At 43.6% G+C, this 25,053-nt stretch overlaps 1 protein-coding gene across 16 annotated transcripts in view; it reads left to right on the top strand.

Annotated features, from left to right (window-relative positions):
• Window positions 1-25,053, top strand: part of fbrsl1 (fibrosin-like 1) — an 843,225-nt gene that overhangs the window by 630,508 nt on the left and 187,664 nt on the right. For all 16 annotated transcript variants that reach the window (XM_086011930.1, XM_086011933.1, XM_086011931.1 and 13 more), the window contains one exon: window positions 14,267-14,296. In XM_086011930.1, coding sequence (XP_085868056.1) covers window positions 14,267-14,296 — 30 coding nt within the window. The remainder of the gene's footprint in view (window positions 1-14,266; window positions 14,297-25,053) is intronic.

Consider the following 25,053-nt stretch of genomic DNA (forward strand, 5'->3'; position numbering starts at 1 on the left):
GCTGATGGTGGGCCCATCTGGGCTGGCAGACCATACAGAGACTGGTGACCTTAAGTGTTGCATAGGAAGTGCTCTGAGTCGGTTTCCATGACCATCTGCTTAAATTCACGTGGCTATTTGCTCCCTTGATGAATTCTTTTATAAAGCTTGGTGCATTGGGCCTCAGTAGTGGTTAGCCCCTGAGTTACGGATTCCGTGTTTCTCTCACTCCCTCTCTCTTCATGATGTTGCCTACATTATTTATTTGGATTTAGACTATAAGCTGTGAGCGTAGTCCCAAAGCTTTTATCTTGGAATCAAATAGGTTGTTTTATTCTCCCCTTCTTTGCAATTCTGATAGATCTGCTCTGTACTCTCGCAGGAGTTCCTTTGATGTTGTGCTGCAGACAATTAGTTGTCTTATGTCTTCTTTATATATTCATGAGAGCTATAAAAACAAAGTTCTTGATGTGATACAAGGCTAAAGCTGAGTCCAAGCTTGGTATAAACTGCCCTCATGGTACAGATGACAGCTTTTTATGGTCACTTAACAAAATGTCCCTTAACTGTCATACCACGACAGGGGGTCCCTTCTGACTGATGTGCTAGGGGACTGTAGGACGCATCATTGCCCCCTCAAAATTAGTTCTAATGCCTTTGGCTATATTCGGTTGCCATAACTAATATACTCTTCTTGCTGCTTGCACATACATATAAAACACAAAGAAACTCGCCATCTACATCTGTAGTGCTGGTAAACCCCCAGAGAGTAGAAAACAGAGTGCTGCCCTGAGGCTCAATCTGTTTCCTGCATTGCTATCTCAGCATTGGCTGTCTGCTGGCCAGGCCTTGGGGAAGCCACTGCACGTTTCATCAAACTGTCTAAGACCCAGTGAAGCTGAGACAACCCTCTATTTTAGCCTGGGGCAAGTTCAAGTCAACATTCTATTTCCTTCCATTCTTGGCAAATGTCTGTGTGTCTGAAAAGGGCAGGGGAGGAAACAGAATTCTGAAAACTCCCTCCCCTTGATGGGTTACCACATGCGCTTGCCTCTATCAGTGTTAAGACTTGTGGGACTTTATAACGGACACTGCTGAAATCTCAGTTATAAATCAGTTGCTCTTGTTGCACTTTGTGGTAGCCTAATATTTTGGCACTTTTGTCCTCCACGTGCTCCAAGTCCCATTAGCAGGTTTTTCTGTCAGCATCTGTGATGCAGAGAACTCCCCTTGCTAGATCCCATTAACTAGAATGCTTGGTAAATAATCTCCTCTTCCCCTCCCACCCTAAATCAGTCCCATTAGTGAGTTTTTCAGTCTGATCGGGTCACGAATACACTCTCATGTCCTTTCCTGGGGTTGCTTCCTGCTGAACCCATCATGGGAGGAAACTGTTGCCACAACACATAATTAGAGTCTATTTTGCTAGCATTCCTTAAAGAATTAAAAGGCAATTGGCACAACTAAGTGAATAATCCCCTACTAGCCTCTATGTAGACAGTACTGCAATGAGCATAATGGTCTGTTTACAGTTTTGTGTTAGAGCAGGTGTTAACAGTGGGAGGAAAGTCCAGGTAATAGAGCCCTTTATCTTTCAACAAGCCCCATAGCTGTCAACAGTTGCCATTCTTTAGATTTCTTCAACTTCTTATTTTGACGTGAGCCTTTGTCCAGCTGACAAGGGCTGTGTGGGAGGTGAAGGCCGGCCTCTTTCTTCAGTGTTAACATTCCTTTGGCAGTGCTGGAGCAGAAATTAGTCGTCTGACTTGCACCAGTTTTGACAGTACCAGTTTTGTTCACTCCTTTTGAATACCTCAAGAAAGATTCTCAAGAGACTTCTGTGAACTCTTGGGGTCAGTTTGAAGTCTCTCCCATTACTTAATTATACATTTGGACTATTGCACAACAGAACTGCAGTTTCGATCTTCCTTCTTTTACTTCCTTGGTTCAAGATCCTTTCTTTGCCTCTTCAATAGAAAAGAAAAAAGACGGTTAACAATGTTTCGACAGAAGCTGAATTGTCCTATTAAATTCTAGTTTTCAAACATTTTTTCATCTGGCTAAACGTCTTTCATTACAGATGTCTCTTTGTGTTCTCTGTTTGTCAGTAATCTAAAGCTAACCACACAAGTTCCTGTTTCATTTATCAAGCCAAAAGAGGTTGCTCTCTTGATTTTTTTTTGCATACATATCTACACAAGCTAAGTCAACATGGAACCACCCCTGATGTATGATGCTTGGGTAGCCTTACCCATGAAACTCTTCTGAGTAAAGTTTTTTGCATGTCCTGAAGTGTTGATTTATTCCAGGGAAGTTAATTTTCCTCCTTGAGACATAATTCACTGCAGTGAAAATAAAAATGATAACGGCACTCCTGTGTGCATTCATGGAGTCACACTGACACTACCGTTGGAAGTTTTTTGAAACTAGAGCTAGTGTTCTCAGAATATCACATCAATAGCATTACTTTGAGGCTTACTGAATTTCTGAACATTTATAGCCCCAGCGAGTTGTGATCTTTGTCACCAATTAAATGAAAAGCAGATTACACTTGCGTGTGTTTCTTGCATTTATGATTGTACTTGGACTAGATTTTTGTTATTTTGAAGTAAGTTTTTGGAGGACAATCGTGTTGATTTATTCAATGGGGTTGGAGGTCAGCAGCATTTACCCTAATGCAGACCTCAAAACATTGAAGTCCAGCCATGAGGGGCGGAGGAAGGACAGCTGTGTGGCGACATCAAATCATAGCTCTGACACACGCTGTTGCTCAGTTGCCTGGATACACATTGGTACGGTTCAAAGGCAGAATCTAATCTTACTCTCGGGCTGCATTTATGTTATAGCAGTACTGCTAATATATTGAAAATAATTGTAATTTGCACTAGTAAGCTCACATTTGTGAGAATCTGATAACTCCATTCCATAGTGAATTTGGAAGTGGAAGCCATGCAATAGAATATTGCATGTTTCTGAACATGGTTAAGTGGTCACAGCCTTGGTCAAGATGTTCTAGGTTGCTGCTGTTCTTGGCAAAGATGAACAGCATAACTTAACGAGAATATCCCATTACAATAATGTGCTTTGACCCTTTGCTAACCATTAATGGTGATGTAAATTAAAATTTTATATGTATCCCATTTAAAGTGTAAGATTTCCTGTACTTCTAAAATCTTTGTGCATGCAATCTGTACTCTCTCTACTCGTGTTAATTATAAAATCTAAATAAGCTTCTGCAAACTCCAATAATTTTGGTAAAGAATTTTCATGTTGGAGGTTACTGAAGTCAGATATTATTGCAGGTGATGAGTGTATGTTGTGTTGATCTATTGGACTTTGCTATGGAAAGCTGGTAGGAAATTTATCATGTTAAATTAAACTCTTGGGTCTTTGCAGCATCCATACGATATCCATTACTGTTACTTAATGGGTGTTACAGCCAAGAACTGAACAAACATACATCAATTATGACATTAATACAATAGCAAAATACTACGTGTAGTGTATGTAACCGTTCCACCTTTAAGAGAACTATTTTAGTAACCGTTCCACCTTTAAGAGAACTATTTTAAGAGTTGCACTACTTTGTCTTGGCTGCTGTATACTGTAATACCGGCGGTGACCACACCGGTATATAAGTGCTGTGTAATGATTTATTGGGCAGTTCTGCCCTGACCTTCGACTAGTAAAGACCTGTTAAAGTTTACTCTTGTGGTCTGTGTAGTAATTCTCAATATAACACACAGACTTAACAGTGGCGACGAGTACGATCTTACCCTGCGGCAGAGATATATCCAAGGCAGTAACAGGCGTCGAGAAGAGGCATCCGCCCTCATCATTCTGCTAAGAAAAGACTCGGGTCTGCAGAGCAAAGGAAGAATTCTGACACGAAGCCTTCCATCAGCAACAGGCAGTGATCATCCCTTCTATCACGGTGGTGGGTAAGCTGATCAGCGACGAGCAGCAAGTCGGCCACGTTGACTGTGAGTAGGGGAGAAAATAAAAAACGGAGGATATAAGGGCGGAGAACTCGACCACGGCCGGGGAAAAGAGCCGGACAGAAGTCGGGGCCAGAGGCGCTGAGACTGGGGCAGCGTAAGGCACGGAAGCCGCGGTGAATGCAAACGCAGTCGGTGTGAGAGACTGGGCTACAAGCGGGCTGGGAGACGCAACAGCGTCGAGAGAGAGCTCGACCGCGACCGGTGAAAAAGGCCGGACAGCTACCGAGGCCGCGAGGCGCAGCGACCGGGACAGCGTAAGGCGCGGGAGAAAATAGCGGGCTGGGAGACGCAACAGCGTCGAGAGAGAGCTCGACCACGACCGGTGAAAAAGGCCGGGCAGCTACCGAGGCCGCGAGGCGCAGCGACCGGGACGATCGTAAGGCGCGGGAGAAAATAAAAAACCGCGGAGAGCTCAGCCGCAGCCGGGGGGGAAAGGACCGGACTGCAAGAGGGGCTGGGAGGCGCGGGAGAAAATAAAAATAAAAAACCGCGGAGAACTCAGCCGCAGCCAGGGGGGAAAGGACCGGACTGCAAGAGGGGCTGGGAGGCACGATTTGAAAACCGCTGGGGAGGGCGAACGCAGCAATACGGCAATCGCCATTACAGCCAGCGGGGGAGAAAGGCAAACGCGGGAAGCCGCCATTTTCGTAGGCGGGGGAAGAAGACGAGTGTGGGAAACCGCACACCGCTGATGTTAGCGGAACGGTTTAAATTTTATGCGAGAACGCAACTGAAAGAGGAAAGCAACGCGGAGTACTTAATTGAACTGCGTAAGCTAGCGAAATACTGTCAGTTTGGGGAAAGACTGACAGAGGCACTGAGAGACAAATTCGTGTGTGGACTGTCGAAAGAAGGAACACAAAAGCGGTTGCTTAAAGAGAATGATCTTACACTTGATAAGGCTGTCACTATTGCAGCATCGCACGAAGCCGCAGCGAGAGGCACTGCGGAAATGCAGCTGAAGGCAGCGGTACTCAGCGTAGATCAAATGGCTTTGGGTACAACAAAATGTTATCGTTGTGGGCAGACAACACACGATCAGAACCAATGCTGGTTTAAAAACCAGGACTGTAGAAAATGTGGCAAGCTTGGTCACATAGCTAAAGTATGCCGGTCAAGAAAGAAGACCAGCAACAAAAAGTCACCGCAGGAAAAGTGCAGAAAGGTACATAAGGTGGCTGAGAAGAGTTCGGATGAACAGAATTCGGATTCAGACTCCAACAGCAAGGAACTGGGTAGTCTGAGAATTCACAACGTGAGTAAGGAAGCTGACCGACAAACTATCTGGGTCACACTGCGGATAGCAGGAGTCCACGTGAAGATGGAATTGGACACCGGATCGGCGTTGACGGTCATGAATAAGCAAGATTACAAAAAGTTATTCACACATATTCCCCTACGGGATACGGAGATAGTATTGCAGACATACACTGGGCAAAGAGTATACCCCATCGGAAAGATAAAAGTCAAGGTGAGACACAAGGGCAAAGAACACCAAGGAATGGACTTATATGTACTACCTGAGGGAGGTCCACCACTTCTGGGACGGGAGTGGATCAGGAAAATAAATATGGACTGGCACCCCCTAAAAGCAATGACGGTAGATTCCGGAAAAAGAAAAGATGTCAAACCTGAACGATTGTCCAGAGTACTGGATGAGGGCATATGCAGCAGTGACAGTGACAAAGCAGAGAGTGAGAACTCGGTGAAGACAATCCGCTCAGACTCTGGTACTGATGATGGTAAGACCAGCCCATGTGCAAAAGACAAGTCTAAAATGGACTTGCAGACTAATGATGGAAAAACGAAGGAGTGCATAAATGACCTTCGACTAGTAAAGACCTGTTAAAGTTTACTCTTGTGGTCTGTGTAGTAATTCTCAATATAACACACAGACTTAACACTACGGGTGCTGGAAATCTGAAATAACAGAAAACACTGGAAATACTCAGCAGGCCAGGCAGCATCTGTGGAGAGAGAAACAGAATTAACGTTTCAGGTCTGGGACCCTTCTTCAGAACTGGAAAAAGCACCTCATCTTTTGATTAGGCACTTTACAGCCGTCTGGACTCAACATTGAGTTCAACAATTTCAAACTATAACCCCTGCCTCCATTTTTCATGCTGTATGATTTTGCCATTCCCATTTGCAACATTTTATCTTTCCTGCCTCTTACAAATGTACAGTGTGTTCCTTCAATTCCTTCCTCCCACTCCCCCCGTCTCTGCACCTGCTTAATATCTGTTACATCTCCAGCTTTTTCCAGTTCTGATGAAGGGTCCCAGACCTGAAACGTTAACTCTGTTTCTCTCTCCACGGATGCTGCCTGGCCTGCTGAGTGTTTCCAGCGTTTTCTGTTGTTATATCAATTATGACATTGTCCATTTTACTGAACAAACACAGGAAAAATAGACAATAACATCTGGACTAATGAACTGTCTTCCCATTAAAATTAATTGTTCTTGCTACAAATTACTCTCTGTATAAGCCTGTCTTTGGGAAGCATACAAGTATGCTTCAGCAAAGCCAGTGTTACAGAGGTGTTTCACCTTCCCACCTCTAATTATCTCCCCTCTTCTCCTAGACACAAAAGGCATCAAGGGGTATGGAGAGAGAGTGGGAATATGGTATTGAGATAGAGGATCAGCCATGATCATATTGAATGGCGGAGCAGGCTCGAAGGGCCGAATGGCCTACTCCTGCTCCTATTTTTCGATGTTCTATGTTTCTATGAAATGACTAGTTAGGATATGGTCTGTCCTCCTGTACCTCACTCAGGTAGCCATTCTTCTTTGCAAAAGTCAGCAGGCTATTCGACAATGGGAAGTGACCCTGACCCTGTCCTCACCCAATATTAGGGGTGGTAGAATTGGCCTCCGCAACCCTGAGTTAGTAAGGGGAAAATCCAGCCAAATTTCCGGCTCTGTTACTTATTATGCGACTCCTGCTGGAAAGTGTGAAAATGTGAAAGTCGGGTGAGGTTGGGATCGGGCTGGGCAGTGTCGCGCTCTGTGGTTGCATGGCCTGTTGATACTCACTGACTAGCCTTGCTCATGAGGAATGGATGAGATACTGGAGGGGCACTCATGGAACTGCACCACAGTAACATTCAACACCTTGTGGAGGGGAGCAGAGAAAAATTAGAGGGGGGGAAACCTAATTTATATGTGGGTTTGTACCACTGAAAAGACTGGGCAATAGTTAGTTAGTAAATGATCCCCTAATATCCAAATTGTACAGAAATATTTTGAATCTGTATGTCATTTCTACCTTTCTTAGTGGCTGCTTTACTCAGTATTGTTCGGAAGGTAATACACACTGGAGTATTTGTGCCGTTTCTCTGCTGTGAAAGTAAGGTCACTTGGGTTCCATAAGAGCTCCTCAGTTTCTTTTCACCATTTTCACATGCCTAGCACCGATGGGAATTGAAGCCTTTTCATATTGCATTGGCCCATGCATCACATATATGCACCGCTACATTATTAACAGCGCATTGCTTACAAGGCTCTGTGGGATGCTTCCTCCATCTTGAATCTATTTGTAATGCTTACATTGACCTGCCATGTCCTGTACGTTGTGCTACAAGGTGAAACCTGTTTGAATAAATCCAAGTTATATATTCAGACACGATTACTTCAAGCAGGCTAGTAACAAAAGAGGCAGTAACCTATGATGATGTATCTAATTTATATTGAGGAGAATTTTTGAGACAATAAAATAATCTAAGTCATCAAAGGTTATCTTTTTTCTAACCCCCACCCCATCCCCCAGATTTGCTCCCCTCCACTTTGACCTGGTGTAGTTATTTATTTTAATTTGTTTTCATAATGCTGATCACAATGATGTATGATATTGATAAGTCTCAGACAGGCATTTAAATTATTGCTTCATTGCAAATAATAACATTGTGTCTGAAAGAGAGAAAAAGGTTTACTTTGTTCTTTACATTTGTCCACATAAGTAACACACAGCAAGTGCTCACTGCGATTAATCCAGTCTGGTCATTTTTGCATCTTTGAAAGTATTGGAGTATTTGTGGAAAGTTATCTTGACAGTTTAAGAAAGCATATCAGTGGATGCTGTGCGTTAGTTCAGTGACACCAGGGACATTTTTACATCATTGTATTTTTTTTAAATATTCCTTTTTTTTTACTGGTCCAGTAACCCTCGAGAGGCTTGATATCTTCAGCAGTACAACAGTAGACTTTCGTCAAGAGTCACACATTCAGATTATTGGTTCAACTGACTGAATTCCCCTGTGTTTGTTGGAAGGTAGTAATAGTGTTCTACCTCAATGAGGGGTCAGAGCTGATGAGATCAGTCTTGCTGTGGCTCAGTAATAGCGCTCTCGCCTCCAAGTCAGTTGTGGGTTCAAGTCCCACTCCGGAGACTTGAGCACAAAAATCTAGGTTGGCACTCCAGTGCAGTATTGAGGGAGTGTTGCACTGTCTTTCAGATGAGACGTTAAACCGAGGCCCTGTCTGCCCCATCAGTAGATGTAAAAGATCCCATTATTCGAAGAAGAGCAAATAAGGAGCCAATATTTATTCCTCGACCAACATCACTAAAACACATTATCTGGTCAATTATCATATTGCTCTTTGTGGGAACTTGCTATGTGCAAATTGTCTGCCGCATTTTCTGCATTATAACAGTAACTACACTTCGAAGGTACTTGGTTGTAAAGCACTTTGGGACATCCTGAGATCGTGAAAGGTGTATATAAATGCAAGTTCTTTCTTTTGCCCAACCTTCCGTAGACCAACCCTGCAGAAATATTGGAGTTTTTTGGACAAAACTCTTGGGCGGCTCCGAATGTAGGGGAATACGTGGGGCAGATGGCGGGACATACAACATGGAGATAACATAAATAAGTTGCCCAAATAAGTGTTAGGTGAAGTGGGTTCTGATTACAGTCTTGTTCTCCCCCTCTCTATATCTTTGTTTTAGTAATTTTACAATGTTTTTACAGCACAGAAACAGGCCATTCAGCCCAACAGGTCCACTCGAGGCTCCTCCCACCCTTCATCTCACCCCATCAACATATCCTTCTATTCCTTTCTCCCTCGAGTGTTTATCTAGATTCCCCTTAATGCTTCCTTGCTAGTCGCCTCAACTACTCCTGTGGTAACGAGTTCCACATTCTAGCCACTCTCTGGGTAAAGAAGTTTCTCCTGAAATCCATATTGGATTTATTAGTGACTATTAGCTATATATTTATGGCCCCTAGTCATAATTGAACATGATGAATGATTGAAGATCAGTCCATTTGTCAGAAATATGGGCCATAAACGTCACTGAACTTTTGCTATAATGACCGTGAGATTGGCTCCATCCCAATACAGTTCCTAATTCCTGCTCTGCATTACTGTGCATCTCACCGCACCTGAGTGAATTCAGGAACCCTCTACAAAAAGCTGGACAGTGGGGAGGGGGCACCCTGTCCCAGGGAGTGGCAAAAAAATGGAGCCTCCTCTGAGTGGGCATCTCCACACCAGCACCCTCTCCCGGCCGAGGGGCAGCAAATACCACCGAGCAAGCAGGTTTTGGAAACCATCGACACACAACATCTCGAGGGGAGGGGGCTGTGGGCTGCTATCTTTCCGGGGGAAGAATCATCTGAACGCCACTTCCTTCGGGGGCAGAGGAAGAACCACCCCTCAGCTTCAATCACCATGACCCTAATCTATTCTCTCCAATTCTCCTGCCCCAGTCTCGCTCCACCCCTGCTCGGACCCCTCAATCTGCTTTCTGCTCCTCCCCGCTCGGACCCTCGTTTCCCCCTGCTCCGGCCAGGAGTTTGAATGTGCTACCATCGCGCCCCACCTGAAGGTGAAACTGGTGCTGTAAGAAGTTGCTTTTTATTTTAAATGATGGAATAGTGCAGCAAATCGTTGCATTGTTTCTTGGCAATGTCAGCTCTCGACAATGCCAGTTCTGTCGGTTACTCAGCTGCTTGAGCAACAAAAATCCGATAATGCGTGGGCTTGATTGATGCTTCCACTGAATCGGAATAAGCTACAAGTGTGTATCATGCAGAGGATTTGTTTGCAGACTTTTCCCCAACATTTTCCTTGGAATTAGAAGGGAATCCCATGCAGAAGCCTCTGGCTGTCCTCCCACTGATCCCAAGCAAAGTAAATGTTCACGCAATAGCTACACAGAATACCAGAGGTTCTAAAAGTATTTTATTTTGACAAATTGCATGAAAATATTTGAGCTTCGATTTTTTAAGAGTTACTGGTTGTAACAAGCAGCAGCAGAAGCATTTTAAGCTGGAAAAAAGATGGCTCAGATGTTACAATGAAAACAAAGTTCTGGAATTCTAAGCTCATTGGCAAGTTTGTGCTGTGAGCTCCACTTCAGGCAATAAATTAAAAAATGAAACTGCATTTTGGTGCTTCACCTAACATTACCAGTTGAAAACCCTGGTTGCACTTACACACCAAAATCCAAAATTGTAATCAAGTTTCTCTCCTCCTCCCCCCTAAATAATTATTTTAATTTATAAATAATTTATTCCATGGAGACTGCAGATTAAGAAATATTTTTTAGTTCTGAATGTTTCTCGAACTCCATTTTTTATAACCTTCATCTTCAGAAATATGCAGAATATAATGTTGTGGCTCTTACGACATTATATTTTTCTAAACTGAGTCTAGAAGATTAAGGGGTGATCTAATTGAGGTGTTTAAGATGATTAAAGCAGTTGATGGGGTAGATCGAGAGAAACTATTTCCGCTGATGGTGGTGCCCAGAACAAGAGGGCATAACTTTACAATTAGGGTGATGTCAGGAAGCACTTCTTCACACAAAGGGTAGTGGAAAGCTGAAACTCTCCCCCCCCCCCCCCCCCCCCCCAAAACGATGTTGAGGCTAGTCAAATTTCAAAACCGAGATTGATAGCTTTTTGACGGGCAATGTATTAAATGTTATGGAACCAAGGTGGGTAGATGGAATTAAGCCATGATCTAGTTGAATGGCGGAACAGGTTCGAGGGGCTGAATAGCCTCCTCCTGTTCCTAGTAAACATGCACCCTCAAGCCTATCTACTGACAGTTACATTTGAAGCCCTGAAGAAACCAGAAGTAAAATCACAGAGTCATAAGTGAACAGTTGCCTTGGTGCAGCCCATATACTTCTAGTATATAAACTATAGCTATCAGTAGAATAGTGTGAAAATGTGATGATAATTGTTTCTTAAAGGCTCAAAAAGCTCTTATTTGTGAGCTTTCTTTAGCATCTGGCATTTCCTAAGACCAAACCTTCTGCAGTTAAGTTTAAATTTATTTTACTAATTCTCCAACAGATGTCCTTCTTAGTGAGAAGAATTCAATACTAAGGAGTTCATGCAGTCCACGTGTTGGAATTGCCCAACTTCATCACTGAGCCATGCATTGATTATAAATAACATTTATAATAACAGTATATACTGCCCTCCCAGTGGGCTGCACTTCTAGACCTTTCAGTTCAAGGCAGGTGTTAAAAATATTACTGACTGCGAGGGCAGTACGCTCTCTTAAACTGCTCCAGTGCCCCACACCACCAAATGCCAGTTTCAGGTGTTGTAATGATGAAAATGAGCGTGGGAACACTGGTGGCCATATTTATCTTGCTGTGTAGGAAATTAAAAGATAAAATACCTTCTGTGTGTATATTCAAATTTAATTTTTGGCTGTAGGAGAAAAACAGATGCTGGAGAAGGTGCACAAATATATTTGTGAGCCTGGAGTATTCCTTTAGGGAAATTGTACAAAACAATCTTTGGATTTAGAAGAATGCGGACACCAGCTGCAAATATTCCTCTTTCCACTTCTGATTGAAGGAAAACCTAAATACATTATACATGGATATGACCTTCTACTCAATGTCACTAATTGTATGGTTATGCTGCATTACAGACATCAAATCAGACCTGCAAACTACTGAAATACGAGCTCTGAATCAGTGTTGGTGTAAACAAGAGCAGGTCAGAGGCTGGGTATTCTGCGGCGAGTGTCTCACCTCCTGACTCCCCAAAGCCTTTCCACCATCTACAAGGCACAAGTCAGGAGTGTGATGGAATACTCTCCACTTGCCTGGATGAGTGCAGCTCCAACAACACTCAAGCTCGACACCATCCAGGACAAAGCAATCCGCTTGATTGGCACCCCATCCATCACCTTAAACATTCACTCCCTCCACCACCAGCGTACCATGTCTGCAGTGTGTACCATCTACAAGATGCACTTCAGCAACTCGCCAAGGCTTCTTCGATTGTACCTCCCAAACCTGCGACCTCTATCACCAGGAAGGACAAGGGCAGCAGGCGCCTGGGAACACCATCACCTCCAAGTTCCCCTCCAAGTCGTACACGATCCTGACTGGGAAATATATCGCCAATCCTTCATTGTCGCTGGGTCAAAATCCTGGAACTCCCTCCCTAACAATACGATGGGCGTACCTTCATCACACGGACTACAGCGGTTCAAGAAGGCGGCTAACCACCACCTTCTCGAGGGGAATTAGGGATGGGCAATAAATGTTGGCCGTGCCAGTGACACCCACATCCTATGAATGAATTTTTTTTTAAAACCTCCACCTCCAGATTAATTTCTCGCAGGCAACAATTTGAACATGTGCCACTTTAACCTGGTAGCAATCTCAAATGCAGGCAAACACTTCAGGCATGGGGTAATAAAAGGTATTACTGTAGTTGTGGTGCTGTCCTACAGAGCATCTAGCATGACTGGAGCAGCTCTATTCAAACGGCATGTGTCAATACAAGAGACTGAGCAAGGATTATTGCCTCTGATTGATGTCTGAACCATGGCATTACACTACCTGCACTATACCTGTCAGTATGACTTAGCAATTTCCACTTGTGCAGTCCACTTATGCAAAGTCAAAAATGGCTAGTCTGATTAACAATTGCCATTCACTATGGCTGGAGTGTCCGTGGTTCTCATCCTCAGAAGAACTGAAGAGCTCCTGTTATTTTAACCAGTCTGGCACAAGTAAGGGTGGTTAATTCATTTTGCTGCAAGCAGTTAGCCATGTTGGCTTCCTTTGAAACTCACAGGTTTGTACGAGCTGTAATGTGCATCAAGCATTGCCTGCACATGCACTGTTGTGCTGAGAATTTTGGAACATCTTGCAGCCAAGCTTGTGGGGCTGGGGCCAGTATAATTTGGCTGCATAGCTATTATATTGTCCAACAGCCTTGGGGGGGCGGCGGTGGGGGGGGGGGAAGAGGTCAGATAGCATTGGTAGATAGAAGATGAATCCAATGTTTATTGATACTAGGTCACTGGCTTGACTCGAGATGCTTCTGCAGAACTGACACAAATTACTCATTGCCAAACAGCCACCTTAGATGAGTTAAATGGTGGAGGTGGTACATCATAGTTAATTGAGATTTGCTACAGTGTGACTTTTGTGCCTCATTTTATGTGTAAATTTTGTGCAGAATGGTAATATAGCAAGTGAGTAGGGGATTGGAACTAGTCAAAACCTCTACCCAATAAAAACTTTGCATTCTTTCACCTAGAATTTTGTTTTGACAATCTACTCTGGAATTTTCTTCTGAAATGCCAATCCTCCTACACGTCAGACATCATGATGCAATTTGACTATTATCTGTGTGATGTGTTACTGGCTTGACTCCAAAAAGCTTGATTTCACTGCCAGACCACATACTACTGTAAAGCCTACCAGGTGACAGAGAGCAGCTGGTGTCTTAAGACATAGTTGGTTATCCTCATGTTCCCATTGTGTATGTTAAAAGTTCTGTTTTATTTTTCAAGATAGTTTGTTTTATTAGGTATTCCCTATTGTGTACTAAATTAACTGGCCTCAATTGGGACGGTGATGGGGGGAACACAGTTAGCCTAGTGTCCCCATCTAGGCAGGGGAATAATCAGTCAGTGTTCCCCCTCCTGACTGTTAATCAGTGAAACCTACCGGAAGGTGCACCTCATCAGGCTATGACATCGCCACAGTTGAAAAGCTTGCCAACAGACGCTGTCTTGGCTTCACACATGAAGAACAGTGAGGGGGCTGCCCATAGAACCGTACCCCAGTACAAAGAAATTAGGAGCTAGAAAATGTAATTTAGCCTGCTTTGTCACTCTAGCCCTGTTTCAGAATCCAATCTGACATTTTTGTAAAGAAAACCATTCCATCCCCTAAACCAATTTCTGAATTCTTTTGCTGCATCAGAAATTTACCAAATTTTCAGCAATTCATTCTATAGTTTTGAAATGTGCTTTTAGACTAATTTATCTTTTTTTTTCTTTTTCTAACAGTGTGACAGTGAGAGTGACATCGATGATAAGGTAAGACCAATTGCCTTTTTGACTAAGTAGTTGGTTCTTATATACAGCAGCACCCCTGGCTTTCTTAATGGCATACAACTTGTGGGAGGCAGCATAATGTTAGAAAATTGCTATCATTTTCATTGTGGGAAGTATTTCACGTTGCGTATGGATAAAGTGGCCTTGTGTCAGTATAAAAGGTCCACTGCAGTACTGTGGGTGGACTGAGAAAAGTAGCTTAAATCTGTTGAGAACCAAGTTTTTTTTTTACAGAATTATAACTGGAAATCCAATTAAGGCAACAGTAATTTTAACATTTATATAGCCATGGTATTAAATTTGATTATTGACAAAAACGTGTTGTCGTCAGTCACCTCCAGCAACTTGTAAACTATTAATCTAGAAAATTAGGGACTCTTTCATTTGGTGTGACTATCACTTGAAGAAAAATTTGTTTTTGTAATATGCCTTTAATGGAAGCAATGGATTAAAAACACAGTTGCGCAGTGTTATTGTATAACAGTTTTTGGGACGGGGTGCTTTTTTTTGATAAAAATCTATGGCACAGCTGTACCAATTGAATTTTATAATGTTACACAAAAATGACATTTGTGAATGCACCCTGAAGCCTTTAGTAATTTGTTCTGCATTTTCTTATGTCACATAAGTACAGCTTGCTTGCATGAAAGAGACCCATTTCATCTTTTTCTTCCCGTGAATTGTTGCTTTCCAATTAAAATGCAATTGTTCTAATTGCCACTGCTTTGGAGGCACTGTGTCCTCTAAATGATAAGGTCCAGCCATTAGATAGACAGAGCAACTCTGCGTATTCAGGTAGTAAGAGAATTTCAGGTGCAATGTGACTCTTGTCTATGAAAGCACTAAGCGAAAAGCTGTGTGCAGATGGATTTTAATTAGCATAGCAGGATTCAGCTTGAGGAGGGCTGAGTACTTTAATGGTCTTACACAGCTGCAAGCCTCAATGATTGGAGTTCTTTACTGCTGTGAGACTCCACTTTGTTCTGTAATAAAAACTACAAAAAAATTATATTTGATGGTACTGCCTTAATATCTTTGGTCTTGAGGAGTTGGTATCGCTTTAGGAGGTCCTAAAAAACTATGTTGTTACAAATATCTCTACATAATATTTCTAAGCACGTTAACAAAGTTCCTGGTGCTTCCAATAAATGAAAGTTGAAATTGCTCTTATTTATTGTACCAGCTTGTGAACCTTTCCTGAATATTCATATTTTCAAAAAGGGTAGTGTCTAGTTCAGAAACTTGAAAATGTATAATGACCTGGCTGATGAGGCAAAAACAAACCAATCTGCCATTGTTAAATGCATTCCTGGCAAATGCTTCTTAGGTTTGAAGTTAAATTGGATTTTTGTAGAGCAAAATTTTAATAGTTTTTTTTAAACAAAACATGGTGGTGTTGAATTTTTCCAGCACGGAGAAAAGAAATCCCAGCATATTGCATATCAGAAGTGGTTCTGAGAGAGATGTTTTCAGATCCTCATAATACTAGTCTCGTTTATAATGGGAGAGGCCCAATGGCAGCAGACCCCTAATGTGAATGGAGCAGCACAGCTACGCCCCGAGGCCACACACGTGACCAATGTTAGGTGGTTTACGACGACGCGTTTTGACAGTACCTGTACCACCTCTGCCTTCAAAATAAATGCCACCATCAAAGGCAGCCGAAAACATGTCTTGTCAGTCAGCCGAGGAGCCGAAGTGTGCCTGCTTACCTTTTGTATAGATGACTAAGTGGCTTTGTTACCACTGGCTTATACAGACCTATCCTGTCATTAGTCCTGGCATTTATAAAATAGTTATCAACTGTGATTTTGAAAACCTTGCGTGTGCACAGTGGTTCAAAGTAGAAATGTTTCTGTAGCATAAACAGATGCGTTTTTACCGCAGCTGAACATGGGAACAGTCATTGGAGAGCGGCTTCAGGAAGTCGTTCTCCAATAGAAATAGGTCATTGGAGAAACCAGTGTCCGATCAAAGTCCTGTTTTTGAAAAATTAGTATTAAAAATCATTGTTTTCACACCTGCTTGGTTTGAAGGAATACTATACAATTTCAGTAGCTTGTCATTGCTTGCACTTATTCTTCTTCCTTTGAGTGTTGTCTTGAAGTAAGGTGGCCATGTGCATGATTCTATTTCAACATTGCCTGTCATGTTGTTGCTGTTGCCAATCTCATATTTTGTATCCTGCCATCTTTTCCTTGGTCTTCCTCATAGTCTTTGATCTTTTGTTTCTCCTAGCAAGATTGTCTTGCTCAGGTGGTGTCCTCTTCTGGCAATAACGTCCAAAGTATTGGAATTTCTTTTCTTTATCTTGGTGGGCATCATTTTCATGTTTCTAAGCCTTTCAATCATCCATTCATTATTCGAACAATACAACTAATGATCTTTCTGTATCCCCACATCTTAAAGATGTGCAACTTTTCTCTGTCCCTCTTTTTCGGTGTCCATGCTCTCCATCCATAGAGACTTGCTGTATATAGAGTTTTTAAAATATATTCTTGGGATGTGAACCACTCTGGCAAGGCCACATTTATTGCTTAACCCTAGTTGCCCTGAGGCCATTAAGAGTAAACCACACAGTTTGCAACTAGCATCCCATGTAGGCCAGACCAGGTAGGTGTGGTAGGTTTCCTCCCCTGAAGGACATTGGTGAACCAGTTGGGTTTTTACGATAATCCGGCAGCTTCTGTGGTTATTTTGTCTGGCGTTAGCCCACAAATTACCAGATTTACTGAATTCGATTTCCCAACTTGCCATGGCTCGATTTTATCTCACCACTATTAGATTACTACTCCAGTATTATACAAAAGCATAATACCGCAGATTCTGGACATCTGAAATAAAAACAGAAAGCGCTGGAAACACTCAGCAGGTCAGGCAACATCTGTAGAGAGAGAAACAGAGTTGACGTTTCAGGTCGATGACCCTTCGTCAGAACCATCATCGACCTGAAACGTTAACTCTGTTTCTCTCTCTACAGATGCTGTCTGGCCTGCTGAGTATTTCCAGCATTTTCTGTTTTTACTACAGTATTATAAGCTAGGCTGTCTTATCCATACTAGCCATCTCCTTCTTGTGCTAGATTTACTTAGATCTTCCAAATCTTTCTGAACCTAGCGTCACCATGAGCTCTCCCAGCCAGATACAGAGCAAAATTCCCACCACTCCGTGTGCAACAACCCCAATCTTAGAAGAGCACCCCCTACTTGTATCACTGTGACTTTTTTTTCATTTTCCACAACCATCCTTGAGCCTATCTGAGTAACATTGTCAATTAGTACCAAATGAAGAACAGTTTTGTGCTGGAGGTTCATGCTCATTAAGAAATGGATTGAGTCTACCCAAACTCGGGTTACTTACAGCCAGCAGACAGGACATACTTAGCATTTCAACCAAACCATTTTAGACCAAAATAACTTTGATTTCCGAACATAAAGCACAATCCCATTACAAGCTGGCTGTCTTCAAACTTCCATTTTGAAACTGAGCAAAGAAAGAGCACCATCCGCTTTGAACCAAACTATTCCTTTGTGAATCTATTTTAAAATCATGTGAAATAAATAAAGACAGAGATTTCTGGTTCTGTCATTCTTATCTGGGAGTTGTATAAGGTTAAGATAATCCTATTGTGGTTTTCAATTTTAATTGGTAGGTGCATTCCAAGACACGATTCAACTTGCTGGCAATGCCCTGGCATTACTTTGAGTGCATGAGCAATAATCGTACTTAAATTTTTCTCCTTTTATTGATCAATACCTATCTATTGTGCATGTTTTCTATGTGCCAGTATGTATTACTGAATATCTCACCACATTAAGTGCCACTTAGTTAATTAATTTGCCCAAATATTTAATGCATCTGTATTTTTTTTGTGTGATTTATCTTTTCAGTAGTGATCACCTAACATCATAAGGGGAGTTCATTGTTCCTTGTCGTTCGTGAACAGTGATGTATCCGGAATAGATTCCTGCAGAATGTCACTAGTCATTTCTCTTAGCAGTTTATCATCACCAGCTTACTTTCTATTACCAAACCAGTTTTCAATCCAGTTGGTTAATTTGCCATTAAAATCCATACTTGCCTTCTTTAGAAATCTCAAATATGGCACCTATCAAAATCCAAATAGATGGCTATTTAAATCATTTTGAAAAATTCAGTTGACTCCCAAGACATCTGTTGCTTCTAAAATTATGCCAGTTGTTCTTGATGGCCTGTGTGCTCTACAGACAAACCTCGATAGTGCCCTGCAAATGACTGCTACTAGTGCTGAATCCGCTAGTTATAATTCCCTAACTGGTATCTTGCTACGTTTTTTGCAAATAATATTTGAGCAGTTCCGATCCTCTAGTGCAATCTTTGAATTTGAATTCCTAGAATGCTAGTCCGATGCTGGTTTTCCCACACATTTCCTTAAGTATTCATATTGCTTTGTGACACTGACCTCTACATTTATTGCAGATTCCTGAGCAAAGTTGAGGCCAAGTATTTTTCCTGAGTGGTTTTACCTTGTGGTCCAACTGAGAACTTAGCTTGTATGTGGCGGGTAGATTTGAGTGACAGGCTGGCCTGAGATTTTGAACCTTCAACTCTCTGGGAAACCCAACTCCCTATCAGCTAAGCAACTATGCCCCCCCCCCCCCCAGTGGTATTTAGTGTCCTCTCATAAGGGTGGGATTAATAATGGTCCTGTTGGCAGGTGAGCATGTCAACATAACATCATTCCATGCGCTACTGACATCTAGCAGATTAGATTTGCCTCTGGGTTGTACTGGTGAAAATTCAATATGAACAACATTGATTGGCTTTCAAAGTGTGGTATTTGAGGTCAGCTGTTGAGGAATCTATGCGATGTTCATCGTTGAGCGTTGCTTCTCATAATATAGAGCAGAAACACTGGCTGGCAATCCATTTGTGTGTAACATCTAACATTGTTTTGGAATTTGGATCACTGGAGGGATTTAATTGTTGAGTGACTTGGCAACATTTAAAACAGTATTTGTTAAAAACTACTGTTAAAGAACAGTTAAAGAATGACAATCAAAATTCTTTTCACAGATGATGAGTATTTTATTAAATCTGCAAGCCTGTTTTCATAACCGACATCAGTTGTTCTCAAATGGGGTGTGTAATGTATGTAATAATGTGTATATATACCTTAAGGGAGAGAACTACTTTTTACAGCTCCTGTATACTGTAGTACCGGCAGTGACCACACCTGTATATAAACCCTGAGTAGTGATCTGTACAGTTAGTTCTAGAGTAACCCTCATTCAGTAAACACCTGTTGATCGTTCCCTGCAGTCTTTTGTCTGATTATTGAAGGACACAACATTAAGATACACGGATATAACATTGGCGACGACGCAGATTCAAACCTACCTGCAACTCTGCATCACCTCCCAGGGATTCGCTCCTGGAGAACAGTAGAAGAAGGTCGAGTCCAGAAGCACGGGCGTCGACCACGGGCAACCGCCCAGTCATCCAGCGCAGATTTGAGCATCGCAGGGGAGGCTGTCGAGAGCCAGGCTTGGCTTTCGAGTCACGGTGGTCCAGCGAAATGGGCTGGCAACAGGTACTGCGCAGACCCTTCCCGGACAGCGGCGGCTAGTGCCCGACCGAGCGGCACAGAAAAAGGCCGAGCAGCGTCGACGGGGGAGAGAGAGAGGGCAGAGCGCACAGGGCGCAGCTGGTGTTCAGGACCGAGTGGCGTCAACGGAGAGAGAGACGAGAGAGAGCAGAGCGCAGCCGGTGGTCAAGGGCCGAGCAGTGTCAACGGGGGAGAGAGGCGCGCAGGAAAACGCGAGGCGCTGCCATTGCCACGAGGACCGCAGAGAGCGGCATTGGCAGCAGCGCAGGAGCAGCGCACGAAACCTACAGGGCGTCGCCATTTGCCACGAGGACCGCCGAGAGCGGCGTTGGCAGCAGCGCGGGAGACGCCATTTTAAGCCGCAGCGGGGAAGAAAGGAAAGCGCGGGAGACGCCATTTTAAGCCAGTCTAACCACACCCAAAAATGCCGAAGAGTGGCAGTATCACAGCGTTCGACAATGAAGTCGAAGATTGGACGACATATGCCGAACGCATAGAAGTATACTGCAAGGCGAATGAAGTGCCAGATGACAAGAAAGCGCTGGTATTGTTGAATTCAATGGGTGCAAAAACGTATGGCTTACTACGAAACCTAGTAACCCCAGAGAAGCCAGTAGAAAAGGATTTTGAAAACATAGTGTCAATCCTACAGGACCACTTAAACCCCACACCGCTGCTGATAGCAGAAAGATTTAAGTTTCACAAAAGGAACCAGCATAAAGATGAAAGTAATGCTGAGTATTTAACGGAACTGCGCAAGCTATCGAAGCACTGCCAGTTTGGAACGGGACTAGCAGATACTTTAAGGGACAAGTTTGTGTGTGGGCTTCAAAGTGAAGGAACCCAGAAACGGCTTCTATCAGAAAAGGATCTTACGCTGGACAAGGCTTTCAGCATTGCAGTATCACACGAAGCAGCAGCACGGGGCGCTGCAGAGATACAACGGAGACCGCAAGAATATGGCACAAATGAAATGTCATACGGAACAGTGAAGTGCTATCGCTGCGGCAGAACAACACGCGACCATAATGATTGCTGGTTCAAGGACAAAGTGTGCAGACACTGTGGAAAAGTAGGACACATAGCAAGAGTCTGCAGGTCGGGAAAGAAAACCAGCAGCAAGAAATCTCCATAGGAGAAGTACAGAAGGTACATAAGGTGACGGAGAGTAGTTCAGATGAACAGAAGAGTGATACAGACTCCGGAAGCAAGGAGCTGGGTTGTCTGAAACTACATAATGTGATCAAAACGGAGGATCACCAAACTATCTGGGTCACGCTCAAGATAGCAGGAGTCCAAGTGAAAATGGAATTGGACACAGGATCAGCCCTAACAGTCATAAACCGAAGGGACTACAAGCGGCTATTCTCACATATACCCTTGAGAGATACAAAGATTGTCTTGAAGACGTACACGGGGCAAAAAGTCTACCCCAAAGGAAAAATAAGGGTGAACGTTATATATAACGGCAAGAAAACACCAAAAATGGACCTATATGTATTGCCAGATGGAGGACCACCACTACTAGGACGTGAATGGATCCGGAAGATACAGCTAGATTGGTATTCCATACAAGCACTGACTGTAGATGCCAAAAAGGATGACGACATCACACCTGGACGACTGTCAAAAATGCTAACTGACGCACAAGAAGTGTTCCAGCAGGGACTCGGAACACTAAAAGGCATAACAGCGACGATCAAAATAGAGGAAAATGCAAGCCCAAAGTTTTTTTAAGGCCAGACCGGTACCTTATGCGATCCGCCCAGCCGTCGAAGCAGAGCTGGAAGGTTTGGAACGTTCAGGAGTACTGTCCAAAGTGGACTGGAGCGAGTGGGCTACACCCATCGTTCCTGTAATGAAGAGGTCGTTGAGTAATACGCCTGGGGAACCAAAGAAGGTTCGCATCTGTGGGGACTTTAAGGTGACAGTGAACCCAGTCCTTCACACTGTACAATATCCGCTTCTGCGGATTGAAGATATTTTTGCCTCGCTATCTGGAGGGAAATGCTTCACTAAGATTGATCTGGCCCAGGTGTACCTGCAAATGGAGGTAGAAGCCTCGGAACAGTACCTCACGATCAACACTCATAAAGGTCTCTACCAATACAACCAGCTGGTGTTCAGGGTAGCATCAGCTCCGGCTATTTGGCAAAGGGCAATGGAACAAGTCCTGCAAGGGATTCCAGGGACCCAGTGTAATTTGGACGACATCCTGGTCACGGGTGAAAATGACAGTGATCACCTCGCCAACCTGGAGCAGTTGCTCACTAGATTGAAGGAATATATGGGCTCCGAGCTAATCGCCACAAATGCGAGTTTTTCCAGAAGCAGATCTCATATTGTGGCCACGTTATTGATAAAGAGGGGTTACATAAGTCCCCTGAAAAGATTGAGGCAGTAGTCAAGGCTCCAGCACCGCAAAATGTGTCACAACTGAGGTCGTTCCTCGGACTGGTGAACTACTACCATAAGTTCTTGCCGAATTTGTCTACCGTACTAAACCCACTGAACACCCTACTGCAAACGGGGGTACCATGGAAGTGGAGTGACGAATGTAAACGAGCTTTCCAGAAGAGCAAAGCATTGATCACATCAAAAGAGGTGTTGGCTCATTTCAACCCAGCACTACCAATTCAGTTGGCGTGTGATGCATCACCCTATGGCATTGGAGCGGTGCTGTCGCACAAATTCCCGGACGGCTCGGAGAGGCCGGTAGCCTTTGCGTCTCGGTCACTAACCTCAGCCGAGCGTAACTACGCCCAGATTGACAGGGAGACCCTCAGCCTAGTGTGGGGAGTGAAAAAGTTCAATCACTATCTGCACGGGCAGAAGTTCACCTTGCTGACTGACCACCAACCACTTGTCTCCATCTTTAATCCAAAGAAGGGCGTTCCGGTGATGACTGCGCAACGGCTACAAAGATGGTCCCTTTTTCTAGGGCGCACCAATATGAAATCGAGTATAAGGGCACGAAACAGCATGGAAACGCTGATGGGCTATCACGCCTGCCACTGCCTACTGCGGAGGAAGCACCAGCAGTGGATCCTGTCGAAATATTTAATTCGACTATAATTGAATGCTTGCCAGTAACTAATGCTGGTATAGAGAAGGAGACCCGAAATGACCCGACACTGTCTCGGGTATATGATTTGACGGTGAAGGGATGGCCAGCACATGGCGACTCACTGTTGCCAGCATTCTCATCCAGAAGAGAACAGCTGTCAGTATGCCAAGGGACCTTGATGTGTGGATCCCGAGTGGTAATTCCACCCAAGTTAAGGGAGAGAGTGCTCAATGAGCTTCACGAAGGTCATCTGGGAGGGGTGAAAATGAAAAGCCTTGCTAGGGCTTATGTGTGGTGGCCGGGGATCGATCAGCAAATCGAGGACCTGACCAAGAGCTGCTCAGGATGCCAGAAGGTCCAAAATGCACCACCACATGCCCCTCTACACCCATGGGAGTGGCCCTCATCTCCATGGCAACGGGTGCATATTGATTTTGCTGGTCCATTCATGGACTCAATGTTTTTAATAGCCGTGGATGTGCACTCGAAATGGCCTGAGGTGATCAAAATGTCCTCCACCACCACGGAGAAAACTATTGCAGTCGTATGGACCATTTTTGCCAGGAACGGCTTGCCAGAGCAGATTTGCTCTGATAACGGACCACAGTTTGTGTCCGAAGAGTTTCGAAGATTTATGAAAAGGAATGGGGTATGGCATTACACATCCGCCCCGTATCATCCAGCCACAAATGGATTGGCTGAGAGGTTCGTACAAACCTTTAAAAAAAGCAGTAAAGGCCATGTGCGATGACGACATTCCACTGCAGCATAAGGTGGACAATTTCCTGTTAGCCTACAGAAATGCGACACATGCAGTCACCAACCAGGCCCCGGCCATGATGTTCTTTAACCGAAGGTTGAGATCTCGTCTGGATTTGCTCAGACCAAACGTACGAAGAGATGTTGAGAGTAAGCAATTCCAGCACATCCATGAGAAGCCAACAAGGAGCTTCAATGTAGGGCAACCAGTCTTGGCCCGCGACTACCGAACAGAGAAATGGCGACCAGGAACGATATGCACACGGCAGGGGCCACTAATGTACACAGTGGATGTTGGGGAGAACATTGTGAGACGCCATGCTGACCAGATCCTAGAGTCACAGGAACGAGTCAACCCCATGTCTCGGCCATACGTACCTGGTGAGGAACCCGATGTACAGGTCGCATCTACCTCAGAAACAATAGCATTGGAAGCTGATGAATCAACTGACGACAGGGTGCTAGAATCGCCTCCGCACCAAGAGCGAGACACTCGGGAAAGGCGTTATCCAGAAAGAATCAGGAAGCCTCCCCAGAGACTGAATATATGAATGGACTATTTTCATATAACATTGTATATTAAAAATGTTAATTGTTAAATGAGTATTATGGTACTGTTAATCTAAAAGGGGAGGAATTGTAAGGTATGTAATGTATATATACCTTAAGGGAGAGAACTACTTTTTACAGCTCCTGTATACTGTAGTACCGGCAGTGACCACACCTGTATATAAACCCTGAGTAGTGATCTGTACAGTTAGTTCTAGAGTAACCCTCATTCAGTAAACACCTGTTGAATCGTTCCCTGCAGTCTGTTGTCTGATTATTGAAGGACACAACATTAAGATACACGGATCTAACGGGGTAGCTTGTGGATCATTGTTTTTATGTTATCCCACTCTTCCATTCTTTGTTTCCTTCTCCCTACCATTTTTTTCCATCTTCCACTCTTCTGTATTTTTTTCTCACTCTGTGTATGTCTCACGCTTTCATTGTCATCTCTAATACTTCTAATCTTCGGGGCTCTTTGGGAGTCATATCTACGCAGAATTCTACATTTTAAGATTCACTGCCACTGTCAATTTACTGTTTATTTCCATTTTTGGGAAATGTTACAGAATGCTACTATGTAATTTGGAATTTGTCACATAATTTATTTTGTTTTGGAGTAAATATGACACTTCAAACTTTGTCTCTCTTTGTGGGCCATGTGCTTGGCTAGCATTGAAGGTTATAAATGTTTTAAAGTTTCTGTACAACAGCAAAATACTGCGGATGCTGGAAATCTGAAATAACAACAGAAAATGCTGGCTGCTGCCTGGCCTG

The sequence above is a fragment of the Somniosus microcephalus genome, chromosome 19, assembly GCF_052327205.1.
Source record: "Somniosus microcephalus isolate GS21.2 chromosome 19, FLI_Smic_1.0, whole genome shotgun sequence".
Classification (NCBI taxonomy): domain Eukaryota; kingdom Metazoa; phylum Chordata; class Chondrichthyes; order Squaliformes; family Somniosidae; genus Somniosus; species Somniosus microcephalus.